Here is a 21117-nt window from a genome sequence, read left to right as displayed (position 1 = left end):
TGATCAAAGGATCAATCCAAGAAGAAGATATAACAAATATAAATGTTTATGCACCCAACATATAGGAGCACCTCAATATATAAGGCAAATGCTAACAACCATGAAAGGAGAAATTGACAGTAACAAATAATAGTAGGGGACTTCAACACCCCACTTACACCAATGGACAGATCATCCAACAGAAAATACATCAGGAAACACAAGCTTTAAATGACACAATAAACCAGATAGATCTAATTGATATTTATAGAACATTCCACCCAAAAGTGGCAGAATACACTTTCTTCTCATGTGTACATGGAACATCCTCCATCTTGGGTCACAAATCAAGCCTCGGAAAATTTAAGAAAATTGAAATCGTATCCAGTATCTTTTCTGACCACAACGCTATGAGACTGGAAATCAATTACAGGAAAATAACTGTAAAAAACACAAATACATGGAGGCTAAACAGTGTGCTAATAAATAACCAAGAGATCACTGAAGAAATCAAAGAAGAAATTAAAAAAAAACATGGAAACAAATGACAATGAAAACACGACGACCCAAAGCCTATGGGGCACAGCAAAAGCAGTTCTAAGAGGGAAGGTTATAGCAATACAATCTCACCTCAAGAAACAAGAAAAATCTCAAATAAACAATCTAACCCCACACTTAAAACAACTAGAGAAAGAAGAACAAAGAAAACCCAAAGTCAGTAGAAGGAAAGAAATCATAAAGATCAGCGCAGAAATAAATGAAACAGAATCGAAGAAAACAATAGCAAAGATCAATAAAACTAAAACCTGGTTCTTTGAGAAGATAAACAAAATTGATAAACCCTTAGCCAGACTCATCAAGAAAAAAAGGGAGAGGACGCAAATCAATATTAGAAATGAAAAAGGAGAAATCACAACTGATACTGCAGAAATACAAAGGATTATAAGAGACTACTACAAACAACTATATGCCAATAAAACGGACAACCACGAAGAAATGGACAAACTCTTGGAAAGGTACAATTTTCCAAGACTGAATCAGGATGAATTCGAAAATCTACACAGACCTATTACAAGTAATGAAATTGAAACCGTAATAAAAACCTTCCAACAAACAAAAGTCCAGGACCAGATGTCTTCACAGGTGAATTCTATCAAACGTTTAGAGAAGAGCTAACACTGATCCTTCTCAAACTCTTACAAAAAACTGCAGACACAGAAACACTCCCAAATTCATTCTACAAAGCCACCATCACCCTGATACCAAAACCAGAAAGAGTTATCCCAAGAAAACTATAGACCAATATCACTGATGAACATAGATGCAAAAATACTAGCAAAGAGAATCCAACAGCACATTAAAAAAGGATCAAACACCATGATCAAGTGGGATCTATCCCAGGGATGAAAGGATTCGTCAATATACGCAAATCAATCAATGTGATACACCACGTTAACAAATTAAGGAATAAAAACCATATGACCATCTCAATAGATGCAGAAAAAGCTTTTGACAAAATTCAACACTGATCTATGATAAACTCTCCAGAAAATGGGCATAGAGGAACCTACCTCAATATAATAAAGGCCACATAAGACAAACCCACAGAAAGCATCACAGGCAACAGTGAAAAACTGAAAGCAACCACTAAGATCAGGAACAAGACAAGGATGTCCACTCTTGCCGCTCTTATTCAACATAGCTTTGGAAGTCCTAGCCACAGAAATCAGAGAAGAAAAAGAAATAAAAGGAATACAAATTGGAAAAGAAGAAGTAAAACTGTCACTGTTTGCCAATGACATGATACTATACATAGAAAATCCTAAAGATGGCACCAGAAAACTACTAGAACTAATCAATGAATTTGGTAAGGTTGCAGGATACAAAATAAATGCACAGAAATCTCTGGCATTCCTATAAACCAACAACAAAATATCAGAAAGTAAGGAAACACTCCCATTTACCATTGCAACAAAAAGAATAAAATACCTAGGAATAAACCTGCCTAAGGAGGCGAAAAACTTCTACTCAGAAAACTATAAAACACTGATGAAAGAAATCAAAGATGACATAAACAGATGGAGAAATATATCCATGTTCTTGGACTGGAAGAATCAATATTGTGAAAATGACTATACTATCCAAAGCAATCTACAGATTCAGTGCAATCCCTATCAAACTACCAATGGCATTCTTCACAGAATTAGAACAAAAAATTTTACATTTGTATGGAAACACAAAAGACCCTGAATAGCCAAAGCAATCTTGAAAATGGAGTTGGAGGAATGAGCCTCCCCGACTTTAAACTACACCACAAAGCTACAGTAATCAAGACAGTATGGTACTGGCACAAAAACAGAAATATAGATCAATGGTACAAGATAGAATGCCTAGAGATAAAACCACGCACATATGGGCACCTAATTTCCGGCAAAGGAAGTAAGAACATACAATGGAGGAAAGACAGCCTCTTCAATAAGTGGTGCTGGGAAAACTAGACAGCTACATGTAAAAGAATGAAATTAGAACACTACCTAACACAATACACAAAAATAAACTCCAAATGGATTAAAGACTTAAATGTAAGACCAGACACTACAAAACTCTTAGAGGAAAACAGGAAAAACACTCTGACATGAACCACAGCAAGATCTTTTTTGACCAACCTCCTAGAGTAATGGAAATAAAAACAAAAATAAAATGGGACTTAATTAAACTTAAAAGCTTTTGCACAGCAAAGGAAACCATGAACAAGACAAAAAGACAACCCTCAGAATGGAGAAAATATTTGCAAATGAAACAACAGACAAGGGATTAATATCCAAAACCTACAAACAGCTCATGGAGCTCAATATCAAAAAAACAAACAATCCAGTTAAAAAATGGGCAGAAGACCTAAATAGACATTTCACCAAGGAAGACATACAGATGGCCAAGAGGCACATGAAAAGATTCTCAACATCACTAATTACTGGAGAAATGCAAATCAAAACTACAATGAGGTATCACCTCATGCCATCCAAAATGGCCATTATCAAAAAATCTAGAAACAATAAATGCTGGAAAGGGTGTGGTAAAAAGGGAACCCTCCTGCACTGTTGGTGGGGATGTAAACTGATACAACCACTATGGAAAACACTATGGAGGTTCCTTAAAAAACTAAAAATAGAACTACCATATGACCCAGCAATCCCACTACTGGGCATATACCCAGAGAAAACCATAATTCAAAAAGAGACATGTACCATAATGTTCACTGCAGCACTATTTACTATAGCCAGGACATGGAACCAACCTAAATGTCCATCGACAGATGAATGGGTAAAGAGCCATAAAAAGAAACCAAATTGAGTTATTTGTAGTGAGGTGGATGGACCTAGAGTCTCCTAATACAGAGTGAAGTAAATCAGAAAGAGAAAAACAAGTACCGTATGCTAACACATATATATGGAATCTAAAAAAAAGTTGTACTGATGAACCTAGTTGCAGGGAAGGAATAGAGACAGACATAGAAAATGGACTTGAGGACATGGGGTAGGAGGGTGAAGCTGGGGCAAAGTGAGAGTAGCATCAACATACATACACTACCGAATGTAAAATAGTTGGCTGGTGGGAAGCAGCAGCATAGCACAGGGAGATCAGCTTGGTGCTTCGCAATGACCTAGAGGGGTGGGATAGGGAGGATGGGAGGGAGGCTCAAGAGGGAGGGGATATGGGGATATGTGTATGTATATGGATGATTCGCTTTGTTGTGCAACAGAAACTAACACAGTATTGTGAAGTAGTTATACTCCAATAAAGATCTATTAAAAAGAAAGAAAAAAATATATAGGCAAAGAATACTCAGAATACATAAATAGCTCTTTATATTCAAGAAAGAACTCGAGTTTAAAAAAAACTCAGAATAAAAATAGACAAAGGATATATAAACAAGCAATTCACAGAAGAAATACAACTTGTCAATGAACATGGAAACACCCAACCTCACCAATAATCAAGGAAATGCAACAATAATGTATGAGAACTTTTCCTTTACCCTCATTGGTTCCTAACATTCTTGACAATTTCTCACCAATTCCCAGAGCTTCAACACTCACCTGTATTCCTTATTCAACATCTACTCACTGAATTGACACAAGACATGATCACCATCCTGAAAAGCTTCCTGAATCTACTTCACCAATGAGCACTGAAAAGGCCAGCACAGAGCCAACACCACCACACCCCTGTCCCCTGTTACTTGTGTAACCCTCCTCCATCAGCAGAACCTGGGAACTTGTTAGAATTCCCAAGCCCCAACCTAGACCTACTAAATCAGATCTGTAAACACATATAACATATGTGCACATTAAAGCTTGAAAAGCACTAGATCAGAAGATTCCTCTCTGGGAAATGTGACAGGTTCCAGAGGAATGACCTACATATCCTGATACTGAAGGCCTCCCAATCACTCTACAGATGAAGCCCAGCAACTGAGCCACACATCCACAATGGCTTTCCAATCAGCTTTTTAATGTTTCATTTTCGAAAAACAACAGGCGGCCAAGGATCTCCAGTCACTTGAAGAATGCCTTTAACATGAAAGAAACCAAAATCAAACAAAAATCAAAACATTCTCAAGAGGGAAATGATGAAAAGTAAAAAAGTTTAAATCCTATAATATCTTCAGAGAGTTAGAAAATATTATACACATGACAGAAACATGACGCAACAAAAAAGAAATACTCAAAGAACGAAAAACAGCTCCCAGAAGTTAAAAATTCAATTAGAGAAACTTAAAAATTCAATACAAGATTTAGAAGGTGAAATTGAAGCAATTTCCCAGGTAACAGAAGAAAAAGACAAAAGAGAAAATGAAAATAAGGTAAGAAACCTAAAGGATTAGTCCAGGAGATATAACACCTAAATAACAGTATGTAGTATAAGAGAAAGATCAAAGAAAAGAGAAGGAATGAAATTATCAAATACACAGTATGAGAAGAATGCAGAACATGAATTCCCAGGCTAAATGGTCCCTCAAGTGTCAACATAATTCACTGACTAAAGAAAAAAAAACACAGGATATTTTAAAATATAAAAATAATTAACAATGAAAGCCATAAAACCAACGAACCAATGCTTCAAAATCCTGAGGGGAGGGCTTCCCTGGTGGCGCAGTGGTTAAGAATCCGCCTGCCAATGCAGGGGACACAGGTTCGAGCCCTGGTCTGGGAAGATCCCACATGCAGAGGAGCAACTAAGCCCACGCGCCACAACTACTGAGCCTGCGCTCTAGAGCCCGCGAGCCACAACTACTGAAGCCCAAGCGCCTAGAGCCCGTGCTCCGCAACAAGAGAAGCCACTGCAATGAGAAGCCTGCGCACCGCAACGAAGAGTAACCCCCTGCTCGCCGCAACTAGAGAAAGCCCGCGCACGGCAACAAAGACCCAACGCAGCCAAAAATAAATAAATTAAACAAATAAATTTTTTAAAAAAATCCTGAGGGGAATTATTTCCAACCCAAAAGTCTGTATCTTCAAATTATCAATCAACTGTGAGGACAGAATAAAGACACTGGAAGATATGGATGGTAAATTTATTGAGATTTTGCTTGTCTTCCAGGAAGCTACCAATTTGTGTCACCAAAAAGAAGGAATAAACCAACAAAGAGAAAAATGGGATCCAGGAAACAGAGGCTCCATCTGACAAGAGAATTTTCAAGATGATGAAAGGAAATCTCAGGATAATCACTGAAAGAAGGCAGAGAAGTCCTCCAAGAAATAAATGAAACTGGAGGGAAGCCTCCAAAGATTAAATAACTGATTGATTAACTGATGTGTCTGAAAATAAATGAGATTTACACTACTGCAGGAATGAGACTGAACTAATGACGAGTATATACAAAACTAAGCAAATGAACAATAAAGCAATTATAAACCCCAAGAAAAGCAAAATTTTGTGCCAAAAGTTAATATAAACAGTACAGTCCAAGTCTCATCTGTAACAATATTTAAGTAGGCATAATGTGAACAATGAATACTGCTTAATCAAAGTGTGACATTAAAATATCGGGAAAATGGGTACAGAAAAAGGTAGAGGCTAAGAGCTAAATCCTCATCTTCCATAGTAGGAAATCAACAGATAATACCTAAAATGGAAAATAAAATCAGTTAACTATAGCGTAAGAATGCCAAGAATGAAACTGGAAACAAAATATTGTATGAGACAGCACAGTTTCGATGAAAGCTCAGGCTGTGATTCAACCTATTTCTTAACTATAAAACAGGGATGGAGACCACCTCGCAGTGTTACAAATACAATACTGTGCATAACATGTTGAACGGTGCCTTGAACATTAGCCCCTATGTGAAGGAAGTGGCTTGGTGAACTCTCATCCAGACAGCATTTAAAAGTACAGCTGCATGGGCCCCACCCCTGACCTAGTGGATGAGAATCTCCACAGGCGTCTCTTTACAACTATGAGTATGGAAACTACCACCGCAGATAAATGGAATGCACTTACTGAACCTCTAGGCAAATGATTATGCTCTGCACCTCCAGCCCCAAACCCTCCTTAAAATTCTAAGCCTCTCTCACCACCCCTTCTGCTGGGACTTGCCTTTCATGTGTTATTTCAAATTCAATTTGCTTAAAAACTCTAAAACCACTTCCCTCTTCTGAGTTTCTATTAACTGCACCACTAGACACCTAGTAAGTTCAGAAAGCTGAAAACGTAGTTACATTTTATTTAACTCCTTTCTTCACTCAATAGCACCCCCTCCCCCAATCCTACCGAAGATTCTTCTTGGTTGGTACCTTTTCCATTCTTCCTTCCCACTCTTACCATCCTACGCCCAGACTATTACAACCGCCACCCGGGATCTAGCTTCTCTGCCTGTGAACTAGCTCTTTCCCATATATTTTACACAGTGCTAGCAAATTTTCTTCCTAAAGCATTATTTTGGTTACTCTGTTCCCAAGACATTGACCTTCAGTGTCTCATGCTTACCAAACAGAATCTAAAATTCCACAAAAGAAGTTTGACTACAGTAGAAAAACACTGTGCCAGAATTCAAGACAGCAAGATTAGAACTCCCCTGCCACTTATTAGCTGTAAGACCATGGGCATCATTATCCTCCTTAGGGTCCTCATCCACATAAGTTCAACCACATTCAACTGTCCACATTCATTGAGCATCTACTATGCAGTCAATCACAGGATTAGGTGCTTGAACGAGAAGAGTTGTCTGAGATTTTTATCTATGACACTTAAGGCCAGACTCTCTTATAAGATACTTTGGCTCATATCCTCCACCAGCCATTATTCCCTAATATGGGCCTCCTCTAAATTCCTCTACTGGGTTCCACGTAAATCTTTAACTTCCCTTTCTCCTAGCCTTTGTTCCTGCCACATCCCCACCCCACCTTCCTTTCCCCACCCTCAAAAGGATTCTCCCACCCTCTTCTTTCCAAATCTTACCTCTCCTAGAAGACCCAGTTGAAATCCCTTCTCTTCCACCAGGCCTTCCCAACACTACCCTAATCATTTGACCAGTAATTACTTGCTACCTTATGGCATCTCTTGTGCAGTTATTTTACTCTTGTACCATTATTTAACTTTTATGTATTAAAATCTTCCATGTCCAATTTGATTAAATGTTCCTTGAGAACAGTCTATAACCTTACTAGTGTCTACATTCCCCACTGTGTCCAATATCAAACTTTACTTATATCAAGAATATAGTCTTGATTTGTCAAACTCTAATGCATTCCCAAACAGTAACCAAGTTACCCCAGAACCATCAATGTTACTCACCACTTTACTTTGCACGTCTGTGTGTTCCATTCCACAATATGTTTATCATCTGAACAACTATACAAACAGCCATTGTCTTGATGCCACTGTATGCAATTGACTTTGTTGTCATGTCCACCACTCTGCAGATTTAAAAAAAATTAAAAGAAAAAAAATAAAGCTCATCTGATATGACAATATGCACCCTAGAATCATTACTAAACACTTAACTAAAATGCTAGGCCTTAACCTAACTAAAAAAGCCTATCCATTAACCTAACTAAAATGCATCTATCCATTTCCAACATCAAAAATGAGATAAATCTTCTATAACTTTATCAAATGTTAACTTTCCCTTCTCCTCTGCTGGAAAAACATACTTCTACATCATAAGTCAAAGGACACTAGTCCTAAATGCCACCTGCTTTTGACAGGAATGCCAGCACTAAGCATGATAAAATGCTTCATGTACAGTGGCAAAAAGTTTGGGACACTTGAGTGAACTAATAAAGTCAAATCTTAAAGGGTTTAAAATCATGTCTAGTTAAAACTATCCTTGAAAATCCCTTTGTACCAAAACTCTCTCTCAACTTTAAAAATCAATGTTCCTTCAGGGAAACACTAAATGTTTCCTTGTGTTGTAGCTCATACCATATGAATGAAACTTTAAACATACTCAGCATAGCAAGATGCTCGCTCACTCAGAGGCACACAGGAATGGAGACATCAACTGGGAAAGAGCAAATTCAAGTCTCCCGTCTCACACACATTCCAGGACAAGTTCATTCAGCAGAGTTAAGGTGCTCAATCACCTACACTGTGAGCAATTATTGTTTTCATTCTTTCCATCTGAATTCACATTAAATATACATACAATGAGTCACCACTGTGTACATATCTAAGCATAAAAAACTCAAAATCACTACTTCTATCATACAGATTGCTCCCACCTCAAAATAAAAATATATATTTTCTAATAAATTTATTTATTTATTTTTTGGCTGCGTTGGGTCTTTGTTGCTGCGCGCGGGCTTTCTCTAGTTGTGGTGAGCGCGGTCTACTCTCCGTTGCGGTGCGCGGGCTTCTCATTGTGGCAGCTTCTCTTGTTGCGGAGCATGGGATCTAGGAGCATGGGCTTTCAGTAGTTGTGGCTCGCAGGCTCTAGAACACAGGTTCAGTAGTTGTGGCACACAGGCTTAGCTGCTCCGTGGCATGTGGGATCTTCCCAGACTAGCGTTCGAACCCGTGTCCCCTGCATTGGCAGGCGGATTCTTAACCACTGCGCCACCAGGGAAATCCAAAAGAAAAATATTTTTAAAGGCTAAGTTCAGTTACTTCCCTTCCTTCCTATCAGCTATCTACTCAAAGAACTAAGTCCTACATTATAGCCACACACACAAAGAACTGAACAAAGGATATGAACAGATAAATTCCATAGAAAGAATTCAGTAAGAAAATTTTTAAAAGTTAGTAATTCAAGAGATACAAAGCAAAACAAAGTAACATTTTCAGTCTGTTCATCTGCCAATTTGTTTAGCATTATAATATCCACCCTGGTAAGATTACAGGGCACTATCATACGTTGCTAGGGGCTAGCGTACCTTTTTGGAAAGCAATCTAGCAAGTGTCCACTCATTCATTAGTTACTCATTCAACAAACATTTACTCAATACCAATTACATGCCAGGCACTACACGAGGCACTTTCAATATATAATTGTCTAAATCTCAAAGTCATGCAACATAGGTTATATAATACTGAAGAGATGAGAAGTTAAATTACTTATCCTTGATCATATAACTAGAAGGATTCAACCTCAGGATAGACTAGTTCCAAAGCCTGGGCCCTTTCTACCTCACCACATCATCCCAACACTCCTTGCCCTGACCCTCTTGGTTCCTTTCTAATAAACTCATTCCCTGTTAAAGATTTATATATAATCCTGGGAGGTATCAAACTGATCTAAAAAGGAGTTCTAGGCTCCATCAGCATCATGTCTGCAGCCACAGTAACTGAGTAAAGCAGCTATCACAGTGCACCAGATACTAGGTACCTACTGACCACAGAAAACTGACCAAATCAAAGGATGGGACCCAAACTATAGTGGGGTAAAAGCCCACATGAGGACCACACTCAACTTGGGAGGAAGGAGGAATAAAGGGAGATTTCCTTTACATATACCTCTGAATGCTTTAAATTTTTTTCAGTTGTATATTATTTTTATAATCTTTAATATAAAAACAAGTGATATATTTTTATTTTTATTTTTTTAATAAATTTATTTATTTATTTTTGGCTGCGTTAGGTCTTCATTGCTGCGCGTGGGCTTTCTCTAGTTGCGGCGAGCGGGGGCTACTCTTCGTTGCCGTGTGCAGGCTTCTCATTGCGGTGGCTTCTCTTGTTGCAGAGCACGGGGTCTAGGCACGTGGGCTTCAGTAGTTGTGGCAAGCGGGGTCAGCAGTTGTGGCTCACGGGCTCCAGAGCTCAGGCTCAGTAGTTGTGGTGCACAGGCTTAGTTGCTCCGTGGCATGTGGGATCTTCCCAGACCAGGGCTCGAAGCCGTGTCCCCTGCACTGGCAGGCGGATTCTTAACCACTGCACCACCAGGTAAGTCCCAACAAGTGATATATTTTTAAATGCAGATTTAAAATCAGATAAAAATTTTCACCTATCAAATTAGCTGGGTTTTTTTTGTTAGTCTTACCGCTGTTTTAATGGAATAATCAACGATGGCAAAAACACTACTGAAATACACGTACCGTCCTTCCACTGCTGATACACGTACAAATTAGAAAAGTTTTCAGAAAATTTTTATACTATGTATAAAAAGGCTTAACACTCACACCTTTGACTCATTAATTACAGGTTAGTAATTCTGGGAACCCGTGTAAGAAGAAAAGAGTTTTATAACAAAAAAATCGGAAACCACCTAAATGGTCAGTAACAGTTAAACCACCAATGGACTACCCCATTTACAGGATTTTATGCAGTCACTGAAAATGTTTATAACTAGTTCTCGACAAATATGAAAATTACTCATGTAATTTAATGGAAAATATCAGAATATAAAATAAATGAACAGACAGAACCCAACTGTATTTTTTAAACATATGCATAAAGCAAAGAAATACGCAATCTATCAAAAGAGGATGTCTCGGTGATAAACTTAGGTATAATTGTTTTCCCTTTTCAACTTGAGGTAGTTCCAAATTGTCTATGGATAGATGTTACTTAAAAGAGAAAACATTCTTTTATTCATATATGCAGAAAGCATTCCTATATACAGACAGGAGTTAAGTGAACACCAAAAACATACTGTAGTAGACACTGTCTGAAATAAATTATGCCAGTTAAGTTACTGTCTTGCAGCACCAAGCCCTCATTTCTCTGCTCTGGATGCTGGGGCTCTGCAAACCCCATTTCTGCTTTGCCAGCTGGATCGTTAGTAGGCTCCCCCAATAAGGGTGCAGGAGGGAGACAAGGCTGGAGGAGGAACAATGAGGTGTTCCTTCCTGTCTCCCAGTTTGCATCACCCCAACATTTCTTCACCCCAGCAGGGGCAATCCTTTTGGCAGCAGCTGAACCCAATATGCAGTTTTTTCAACACTTGGAGAACCATCAGCTGCCTGATAGTTCATCAGTCTCATGAGCTGCCTTCAGAGACACCAGCAGTCAGCTAAAACCCCCTCCTCAGAGGTCTGGACCGCAAGTCTATGGGGCCACTCTCCCTCAAGAGACATCAGCACAGAGAGCAATACCTGCTTCTCAAAGGTCTGAGTTTCAGCAACAATTCCACCACCTCCCTCGTTCCCCAGCCCTGGAGGTGGTGCGCTCCTTCTGCAGCTGCTGTCTGTGATACTCAGAATTCTTTCTATCCTTTCTTATTTTAAGCCTAGTCAATAGTTCTTCACACTCTTCATATCCTGACCTATAATAATGACTAAGTTACCTATCACAGCTTTAACAAATATTACCATTCAAAATTTTAAATATGGAAGGGGCAGAAAAATGCCCCCATACTGCAGATCCAAAGCATATCCTGAGCTGCTTTGTTTTTAATAAATCTCTAATAATCAGTTTCCTGTCATCTCTCTTTTATATAAAACACACACACACATACTTACTATCAATTTACTGTGTAATTCTCCTTTTACTGTACTGTATAATAAAATACTACCAACTGCTGTACCAAGAGCCAACAAATCAACCTGGTTACTTGTCCCTATAGCTTCTGATTTCCTTTTTTTCCTCTGTGGACCTTCCTGGAAAAAAAAGAAAAAACAATTTTTTATTTTATTATTTCAAACACTGAGACATCATTAATGCATAAATGCAAATGCCCACTAGCCCACAAATGAATGTGACTGCTTCAAAGAATTTTTTTTTTTTTAAAGTGGAGATGTGATTTGCTCTCAGATGATTTCTTTCTCACTACTTAGAAAATAATCACTCCAATGGAAAGAACTCATAATACTCTGTCCCCATCTCCTATCTCTCTGAAAAGAAGGCAAATAGGATAACTGAGTATGCTCTTGGTAGTATTCTACTCTTAACAGGTCCAAACAGCCTCAATGCTGCTTCCACTTCTCAGAAACCAACCATTACCAACAGGTCCAAATGAAGCCTCCACTCTGACGCAAAGAGATTACAGATCCATACACAAGCAGCCAAGGCTTTCCCCTTCCCCCCTCCCCCAAAATCTTTCCTTGCATTCTGGCTTCATTTTCAGGAAAAGGGACTCAAATGTTTTTATATTTATAAACATACAATTACTTCATTTAAGAGTCAAAAAATGGTTGTAACTCGTACAGCAGTGCAAAGCACACACTAGAGAAGTTGCTCCAGTGACTCTTTAAGGGTCAGTATGAAAGTTCCATGTTGTCTTCGTGATTCTAATGACTTAAGAGGCACAAGTTTCAATCTAGTGTCAAACAGCCCAAGACTTCTTTGATTTAATTCAAAAAATGAAACTAACAGCTCTTGTCTATCCGTCAGAAAGACAACCAATTGATCACAACTTTAGAGTACTACTTTAGAGTTTATAATGCTGAATAATAATTTATAATTTTGGAACTTTTCTTCCATATGTTTATAATTTTTTAAAATTAAAGCTTGGCTAGCCTATGTTTTAGCATAAAGAAGTTCTGAGAAATCCATTCTTTTAGTGTAAAAGAGACCAATATTACAGAAAAGAGAACATTTTCTCCATAGTGGAAGATCTTTGCTCCACAGCACAAAAAAGCAGCCCAGGATACATAAAATCTGCCCAACCCAGAAAACCACCAATGAAAACTACGATGTTACCAGTGCATAAAGAAAATCAAGGAGCAGATTTATAAGGCATTTTCCATTTTTTTTCTCTTAGTTATCCTCTAGAGATGTTACATTTGAAGAATTTGATTCATTGGACACTCTAAGTCAACAAAAAGTTAAAAGATTTAACAAAAAATAAGATTAACTTTAAATACAGAAAAAATAATGAACATTTTGCAAGTCCTGAGAAATGTATCTACATTAATAAACTCAAAAGAGAAGTCACAATTAATAACCAAAGTATAAAAATGTCTGATGGTCCCCTCAGTAACATTTCTTAGTCAGGAAGTGTCCTAGGCCCCACCTTCAGTTACATGAATTTCTAAAGCCGCCTCTGAATGATTCCAGAGGGCAAATGTGGTTTCTGCATAAGGTTATGGACACAAATTTCAGGCAAGGTCAGTAGAGGAAATTATACCAACCTACTACTACCTCATCAGAAAACTCTCCTCTGAAAGATTCTAGAAAGTATTTCTTCTATTCTAGGTTTTCCCAAAATCAAATTAAAATTATCTACAATGAGGTTTCTAACATATGAAACATAAGCTGGTCCAAATATGTATATGTTTTTCTGCAGATGTGAATTTGCATTAAAAAGCACAAAGAAATTTTAGAAATTAAACGTTAACATATTCAAAGCCCTGATTTCCCTATCAGCAAAATCTCTATTTTTGGGAGAAGCAAGCAGAGGCTAGTGGTAGGAGTATCACAGAATCTATGCCCAATTTTGAGGATCACTGGTCTAAACCTAAATAATAATCCAATTAATTAACCTCAAAGAACTAATGACTCATGTATGTTTTCTCCGAGTTGGATGATCTTTTTAAAAATAACTTCCCATTCAGCAGGATGTGCATGTCCAAAAAAGGAACACATCAACCAGATAAGAAGTTTATATAACCAGTGTGCATTTTAGTGAAATCTAATATTTTAACTATTACCCCATTACTAAATATTTCTGAAACCAAGAGTTTAGTGGTACTGATGATTATAGATTACGACAGACTTCTGTTGGCATTTTCTATCAGAACCTGTTATTTCTGTGATCAAAAATTTCAATGACTCCCCAGAGAAGAGTAAATCAAAAAAACTGTTTGGCATTCAAAAGCATCCACAATTTGCCTCCAAACCACCTTTTCCAGTCTTATTTCCAATTCCATCCTTACATTACACTCCCTAATCACGAATACACTTTCCCATTTGCTTTTCCCTCTTTTGGGAGGGGCCTTTTTCCACCCATCTCAATTTTCAATTTGGTTAAAAATCGATCCTTGCTTCAAGGTCCGCCTCAAATATGATCTCTCCACAAACACCTCTTCTTTCTCTTATGACACAAGTCATGCTCTGCTCTGCATTACAGACACAGTATATCTGAATTGTCTGTATTTCTTCTTTAATGTCTTAGTCATACTGCTTTGATTCATGTCATGTGCACATTAATTACATGTGTAAATATATAAAGTAATGAAAAGGGTAGGCTAAAAATTTAGTTCATATATCTGTGATCAGAAAATCTGAGTTCCAGGGAATTCTCTGGAGGTCAAGTGGTTAGGACTGTGGCGCTTTCACTGCAGGGGCCCAGGTTCGATCCCTGGTCAGGGAACAAAGATCCCACAAGCCTCGTGGCGTGACAAAAAAAAAATCTGAGTTCCAGAAAGTACCAGGAATGAAGACCAAAAGGATTTGGTCTATTACTTAGACTAAAGAGTCCTTTCCAATGTGAAAGGCTGACCGAGCTAAGCAATAAATGCCAACAGCAGTCTCAAGAAAGCAGTATTTGATCTAGAAGGCAATCAGAAGGCTGAATGAGTCTAAATGTGCATGATTTATAAAAGCAAGGCATAGTACAAATGAAGTGAAGACAGAGAGAAAAAGCACATCCAGGTGATGAGAAATCTGATTTTGATCAATTAAGCCCTGACTCTAGACTAAGATCCCAGAGTAAGAAGAGTTTACGTGGAAAGCCAATACACACACACTCATAAAAACATGTGTATATAGCTGAAACAAGTTTCACCAAAAAACTTATCCTTTACCATGCAAAATACACTCTAATATTGTCTACTTCATCTTTGTAATGCTGTCACAACCCACTAAATCTATTTCACAATCCACTAATGGTTCAAAACCTATTTTTGAAAAATACTGACCTCTAGTCACTGAAAATTATGGCAAAGTTTCAAGTTTCACTCTGCAATTAGTCTCCTATGCCATTTCTTGGCCTATCTTACTGTCACTTACTCTAGCAAATGTCTAAGTTTCATGGGTAACAATGAACAAAATGTGTGCATTTTACATGCAATTACATACAGTATTTACATCAAAAACAAATTCTAATACACAGGAACTTCTATTTCTGCCAATAAGATTTAATAGGCAAACCATAGCCTTTTGAAGTTTAAACACTGGAGAGACCTTAAGACAGAGCATTATACAGGAACACAACTAGACTGTGCTGCGTCCCTAAGGGTTAGGACTGGGGATGCTCAGATTTTTCCTAGAAACATCCTTAATGCTACTGTGCTTGCCCTGTCCAATGCCTGAAATGCCATGTGCTTCCTTTAATAAGCACTAAGCTATATGGGGTCATTTTAACTGCAGTGACAGCAAAGTAACATAAATGCATTTAATGTGGTAGCCAGTCTGTTTCTTCAGGGCTCTACAGCAGTTAGAGAAGGAAAAATTGAAAAGTTTGGATCTTAAAGAAGCAATGAAATAGCAGGGTCAGTTCCTGGGTAGCTCACCCACTTACTGTGCGCCTCTGGCATATCATTTAACATCTCAGCCCCAGTTTACACAAATAAACCTGAGGAACTCTAAAAACAGCATCCGGGCTTCCCTGGTGGCGCAGTGGTTGAGAATCTGCCTGCCAATGTAGGCGACACGGGTTCGAGCCCTGGTCTGGGAAGATCCCACATGCCGCGGAGCAACTGGGCCCATGAGCCACAATTACTGAGCCTGCGCGTCTGGAGCCTGTGCTCCGCAACAAGAGAGGCCGCGATAGTGAGAGGCCCGCGCACCGCGATGAAGAGTGGCCCCCACTTGCTACAACTAGAGAAAGCCCTAGCACAGAAACGAAGACCCAACACAGCCATAAATAAATAAAATTAAAAAAAAAAAAGTGCTAACTGCTAAAAGGAAAAAATAAAAAGGGCTGAAAACTTGCCAGTATTAAAAAAAAAAAAAAAAAAAAAAAAAAAAAAAAAAAAAAAAACAGCATCCATGCATAGTCCATCAATCCAGCTCCTTGCACTTTTCTCATCATCTGAGGTCCTCTTCCCCCCAGGCTCCATCACCCAAATAAAATGCTCAGCTATATAATATATACAAAAATCTTCTAATAACTATTGTGACATAAGTGCAAAGAATTATAATCATTTTGTGACCAAGAACAAGGAGCAATCTAATTTTTCTAAAAATTTATGAACCACTGCTTTAGCTCCTGTTACCCAAGAAACCCAGCACCAACTCATTTTTCTCCACTTATAAGAGTAATGTCACCAAACTTTATCCTTGGGTGGCAAACTGCCAGTTACTGAACCAGATGCAGAATACTCCTACAAACTGATTTACATGTAAAATAAGGGCTTAAGAGAGCATCTGAAAACTTAAGTGGCAAGGATCATAACCCAGGGACCTGGGAGCAAAGGTAGAAAATGAAGAGTGATTTGTAGCAAACGCTATCTTTAAAAATCACATCCTCCCAACTCTCAATTCTGTGACTCAAGATCTAAGGTTACAGTAAGAGCACTGGACCAGGAGTCAAAGTACTTTGACTCTAGTGGCCACAGCTACTTCATTGGTTAATAAGGCTTTGGTGAAGTCATTTAAACTTTCTTTGTTCTGATTCTCAGTTTTTTGTTTTTTTTTTTTTATGGCTGTGTTGGGTCTTCGTTTCTGTGCGAGGGCTTTCTCTAGTTGCGGCAAGCGGGGGCCACTCTTCATCGCGGTGCGCGGGCCTCTCACTATCGCGGCCTCTCTTGTTGCGGAGCACAGGCTCCAGACGCGCAGGCTCAGTAATTGTGGCTCACGGGCCTAGTTGCTCCGCGGCATGTGGGATCTTCCCAGACCAGGGCTCGAACCCATGTCCCCTGCATTGGCAGGCAGATTCTCAACCACTGCGCCACCAGGGAAGCCCCCCTGATTCTCAGTTTTTAAAAATGTAACCATTATAGGGCATTTCACAGAGTCAGGTGACTAAAGTGAGAGCATACAAGTAAAAGGATACTGAAACCTGTAAAAACTTTTTTTTTAATGTAGCCCAACTCTTTTTCAAGGAGGCCTCCAAAAGTAAAGTGACTTGCTCAATGTGACAAAACAAGTTTGAGTCCTGGGTATGAAACCAAATCTAGATATTTTTCTATTGTATCAGACTGCTATAAATAATCCAAAACTGACTTTTAACAGGAAATTTAAGACCAGGTAAAAGTTTTACTCCTGAGACATACAATATGATTGTAAGTCAAGAGAAAATCAAGTGGGTGACAAATATCTGCCAGCCTAATATGAATGATTTGTTCCAGATAATAGAGAGTTAAGCTCTAAATACCTGCATTCTAGTGCTGGTTCCATTTTTGGTTTTTTGCAAGTTGCTTAATTTTCCAAAGCCTCAGTTTCTTCTTCACGAACAAAGCAAAAAGTTAGTCTTTATCTACCTTGCAGGACTAACCATGCAAATAACAGGTAATAACAACAATTAACACTTGCAGCACTTACATACCAAGAACTACTCTAAATGCTTTATACATCATTAAGTATGTTAACCTTCACAACCACTCTATGAGGTGAGTACTATTATTCCCATTTAGAAGCACAATTCCTACGATGAAGCCAAGCTTGGGTTCAAAGCTAGGAAGTATAGTTTGGGTCCATGCATCTAACCACTGCTCCACATTTCCTCTCACCATTAGAATTATTAACACTTTACAAGACCGTTAAAATACAAACACAGAAATTTCAAAAGGAGAAATATGCAGAGGGCTGTCATCTTAATGACAACTGATTTTTTCTAAAGTCCTAGTTTTGTGCTTGACTTAAGGGCCCTGATAAGGTCTCTTTAGTGATCAACAGGAGTCACTTCATCTAGAAACTATGAAAATCAAGCTTAAGATCTGAAAAACACCTCAACATACTCATCCAAAGTATAACAAGTTAGATGTATGCCTACTTTCAACCTAAAAAGTTAGCGGAAAGTTTCCTAGGATAGTCAGGTGGAGTTAAGATCTATACTAAACACTAACTTTTTTTTTCTTTTTTTGTGTGTATGTGTTTAAACACTAACTTTTTAAGGTTTACACACAGTGTCAGCTAAATACCACACAACTCAATACCTGATGCTTCCAAATCACACTGCACTGATTCGGGTTGGCTACCTTATAAATGCAGTTCCCACGTGCGTGTGAATTAGTGCAGATGTAGCCAAGTGACTCCACAGTGAATGACATCTTTCATTGAGTCCCTAAGAGTGAAAAGCCTTCCCTAACTCAGCAGTGCCCCGTGTAAGAGAAACTCCACCTGGACTCAACGTTCGTTAAGTTAAACTACAACTTCACTTTACCTGCATATCCTAATGCAGACTTCAGACTTGGGAAAAGGGGATGTATAAAGGGGGAGCCAAGCAGATGTTAAAATTTTAAAAGCAAGAAGGTTCAGATAGCTTAGAATGGAAACGAGCCTGGGAAAAGTCAACACTTTCAAATAGTCTCACATCCTGGACGTGGAAGAGAACACGTGGTGAGCCGGCCCCCAAGGGTGGGGGGTGGAGGGGGGGGGTGTCCGGAAGCAAGGAACTAGACTTGTTCATTCTAACTGCCCAGCCTAAGGCTGATGAGCTGGGTAGGGGTCGGAGAAGAACAATACAGCCCCAAGGTGGGGCTCTGTCAAAAGCCAGAGCTCTGAAAAGCGCAAACAGGAGCGCCAGGCCTGGTAGCAGGAAGCCGCCCCTGGGGGACCCGGGGCCTCGGCGAACATGGCGGCCCCCGCGACGGCTGGGCCCAGACCGCATGGAGCCGGCCAGGAGGGCTCCGGTCCGCTGCCCGTCGGATCCGGCCGCGCCCTCTCTCGTTGCTCTCAGGACAGGCCACGCACGGGGCTGACGGCGTGGGCCCAGAGCGCGCCTCCACCGCGCTCGGTGCCTCCTCGCCCCGGGCCTCGGAGGGCCACGCGCGATGCTGGACCGCGCGCCGCCGGGCCGCGAAGCGCTGAGGCTGAGCCTGAGCGGCCACCCGCCCCGCGCCATCCAGCTCGCTTTACCTTGGCCTGCAGCCGCGCTGGCGCCCAGGCCAGGCAGGTGCAGGTACCGCTGAGGTGCGCGGAAGGCACGTACTCCTGGTGCAACCGGTTGTTGGCTGTCTCCCACACTCTCAGGTGACCGTCGGTAGACGCTAAAGCGAAATAGGCCTGGCTTTGCGGGGAGAAGGCGCAGGGGACCCCCGCGGGGGAAAAAGGTTCCGCAACACCTCTACCACCCGCCGCCATTGCTGCTCTGGCTCCGCGGCAGCCACGTGTTCGCCCGTGCGCAGGCGCACCGGTACGGGGCGGGGCCTGGAGGGAGGAAGTGGGGCGGAGGGAGTGCAGGGAGCAGAGGGAGTGGCTCTTCGCGACGCAAGCGAGCGTTGGACGGCCTACCTGTGGACGGTGGCCCGGTGGGCTCAGTACTAACTTGTTCTGGGGACGTGTGGAGGGGCTTGACAAGACTCCTTCCTTTAAAAAAAAAAGAAAGAAAGAAAGAAAAAGGTTTGGTTTTTTTTTTTTTAATTTAAATAACATGATTGAACGAAATGTTTGAAAGAAATGTTCACTTATAATTCCGTGTTTGTGACAACTGCTTCCATTTTTCCTTATTCACTTACAGGCTGTAATCATGTGTTCACATAACAATTTATTCAATCATAACAGTGTTAATGTAACGGTGGGAGAGGCTATTCCCTCTTCTTTCGTCAAGATTTATCCCATGTTACTGCATCAAATAGACAGTTTTTTTAAGGTCTCCGTAACATTTCACCAAATCTATGCATTCTGATTCTAGAAATGCCAGCTACTGTTCAGCCCACACACAGCTTACTGACCAGCAGGAAAGCCATAAAACACTACCCTCAGGGCCATAGGAGACTCTTGAGTCTTTTACAAGTAGGGAAAGCCATGGTAAAATTTGCAGTTTATGTTATTTGGAAAGACATAAACTGATCTACATTTTAAAAGGCCTCCTGGATGCTGGATGGAGACTGTAGAGGGGCAAGAATGAAAGCAAAGAGACAAGAGAGAAGGAGGATGGTGGGCTGGACTCGAATGACGTGGCAGAGGTGGTGAGAAGTGGTCCAAATCCAGATTTAATCTGAAGTTGGAGCCAACAGGACTTGCTAAATGGATTGATTGTGAAGGATGAGTAAAAGACACGAGTGAAGGATGACTCTAAGGCCTAAGAGAATAAGTGAATGGTGATACCATTAGCTGAATTGGGGAAACGGGTCTGGGTGGAGTGGAAATCAACTGTTTCTGTTTTGGACAGTTAAGTTTGAGATGCTCAGTAGACATCCAAATAGAGTTGTTCAGTAGGAAGTAAGATATATGAGTAGTTCACAGATATAAATTTTGTATGCATTAGCATACAGATGCTATTTGAAACTGTATGGTTGGATCATCTTGGGTGTAAGTATAAATAGAGAAAAAAACTTAGCCCCAAAAATGTGCCAATCTATCAGGAATAGGAAGAGGACCCAGCAAAGGAGATTAAGAAGGGATAACAGTGATGAAAGCCCAGGAGAATGAGATGCGCTGGAAAACCAAAATTTTTATAAGGATTTCAGAAGCAAGACATAATCAAAGCCATGTCAAATGCTGTTAAGATGAAGACTGAGAATTAATCAGTGAACTTGGCAAGATCAAGATCATTGGTGACTTTTCAAAAGCATTTTTAGTACAGAGGTAGGGGAAAAAAACTCATTTTAGAGAGTAGAGGGGAAAATGGGAGGTGAGAAAGGGCAGAAAAGTATAGACAACTATTTCTAGGATTTTTGTTATAAAAGAACATGCATGAGGGACTTCCCTGATGG

General features: G+C 39.8%; 1 protein-coding gene across 1 annotated transcript in view; it reads right to left on the bottom strand.

The window, feature by feature from the left end:
• WDR43 (WD repeat domain 43) overlaps positions 1-19550 on the bottom strand; it is a 49229-nt gene extending 29679 nt beyond the window's left edge. Inside the window, exons 1-3 of the mRNA XM_061210746.1 lie at positions 19319-19550; positions 11878-12015; positions 7775-7896 (exon numbers count right to left, since the gene is read on the bottom strand). Coding sequence (XP_061066729.1) covers positions 7775-7896; positions 11878-12015; positions 19319-19543 — 485 coding nt within the window. The 5' untranslated portion in view covers positions 19544-19550. The remainder of the gene's footprint in view (positions 1-7774; positions 7897-11877; positions 12016-19318) is intronic.
• Between the last annotated feature and the right edge of the window lie 1567 nt (positions 19551-21117).

The sequence above is a fragment of the Eubalaena glacialis genome, chromosome 14 (assembly GCF_028564815.1).
Source record: "Eubalaena glacialis isolate mEubGla1 chromosome 14, mEubGla1.1.hap2.+ XY, whole genome shotgun sequence".
NCBI classification, from domain to species: domain Eukaryota; kingdom Metazoa; phylum Chordata; class Mammalia; order Artiodactyla; family Balaenidae; genus Eubalaena; species Eubalaena glacialis.
Note: the sequence above shows the minus strand (reverse complement) of the source record. Positions and strands in the feature narration are given on the sequence as shown.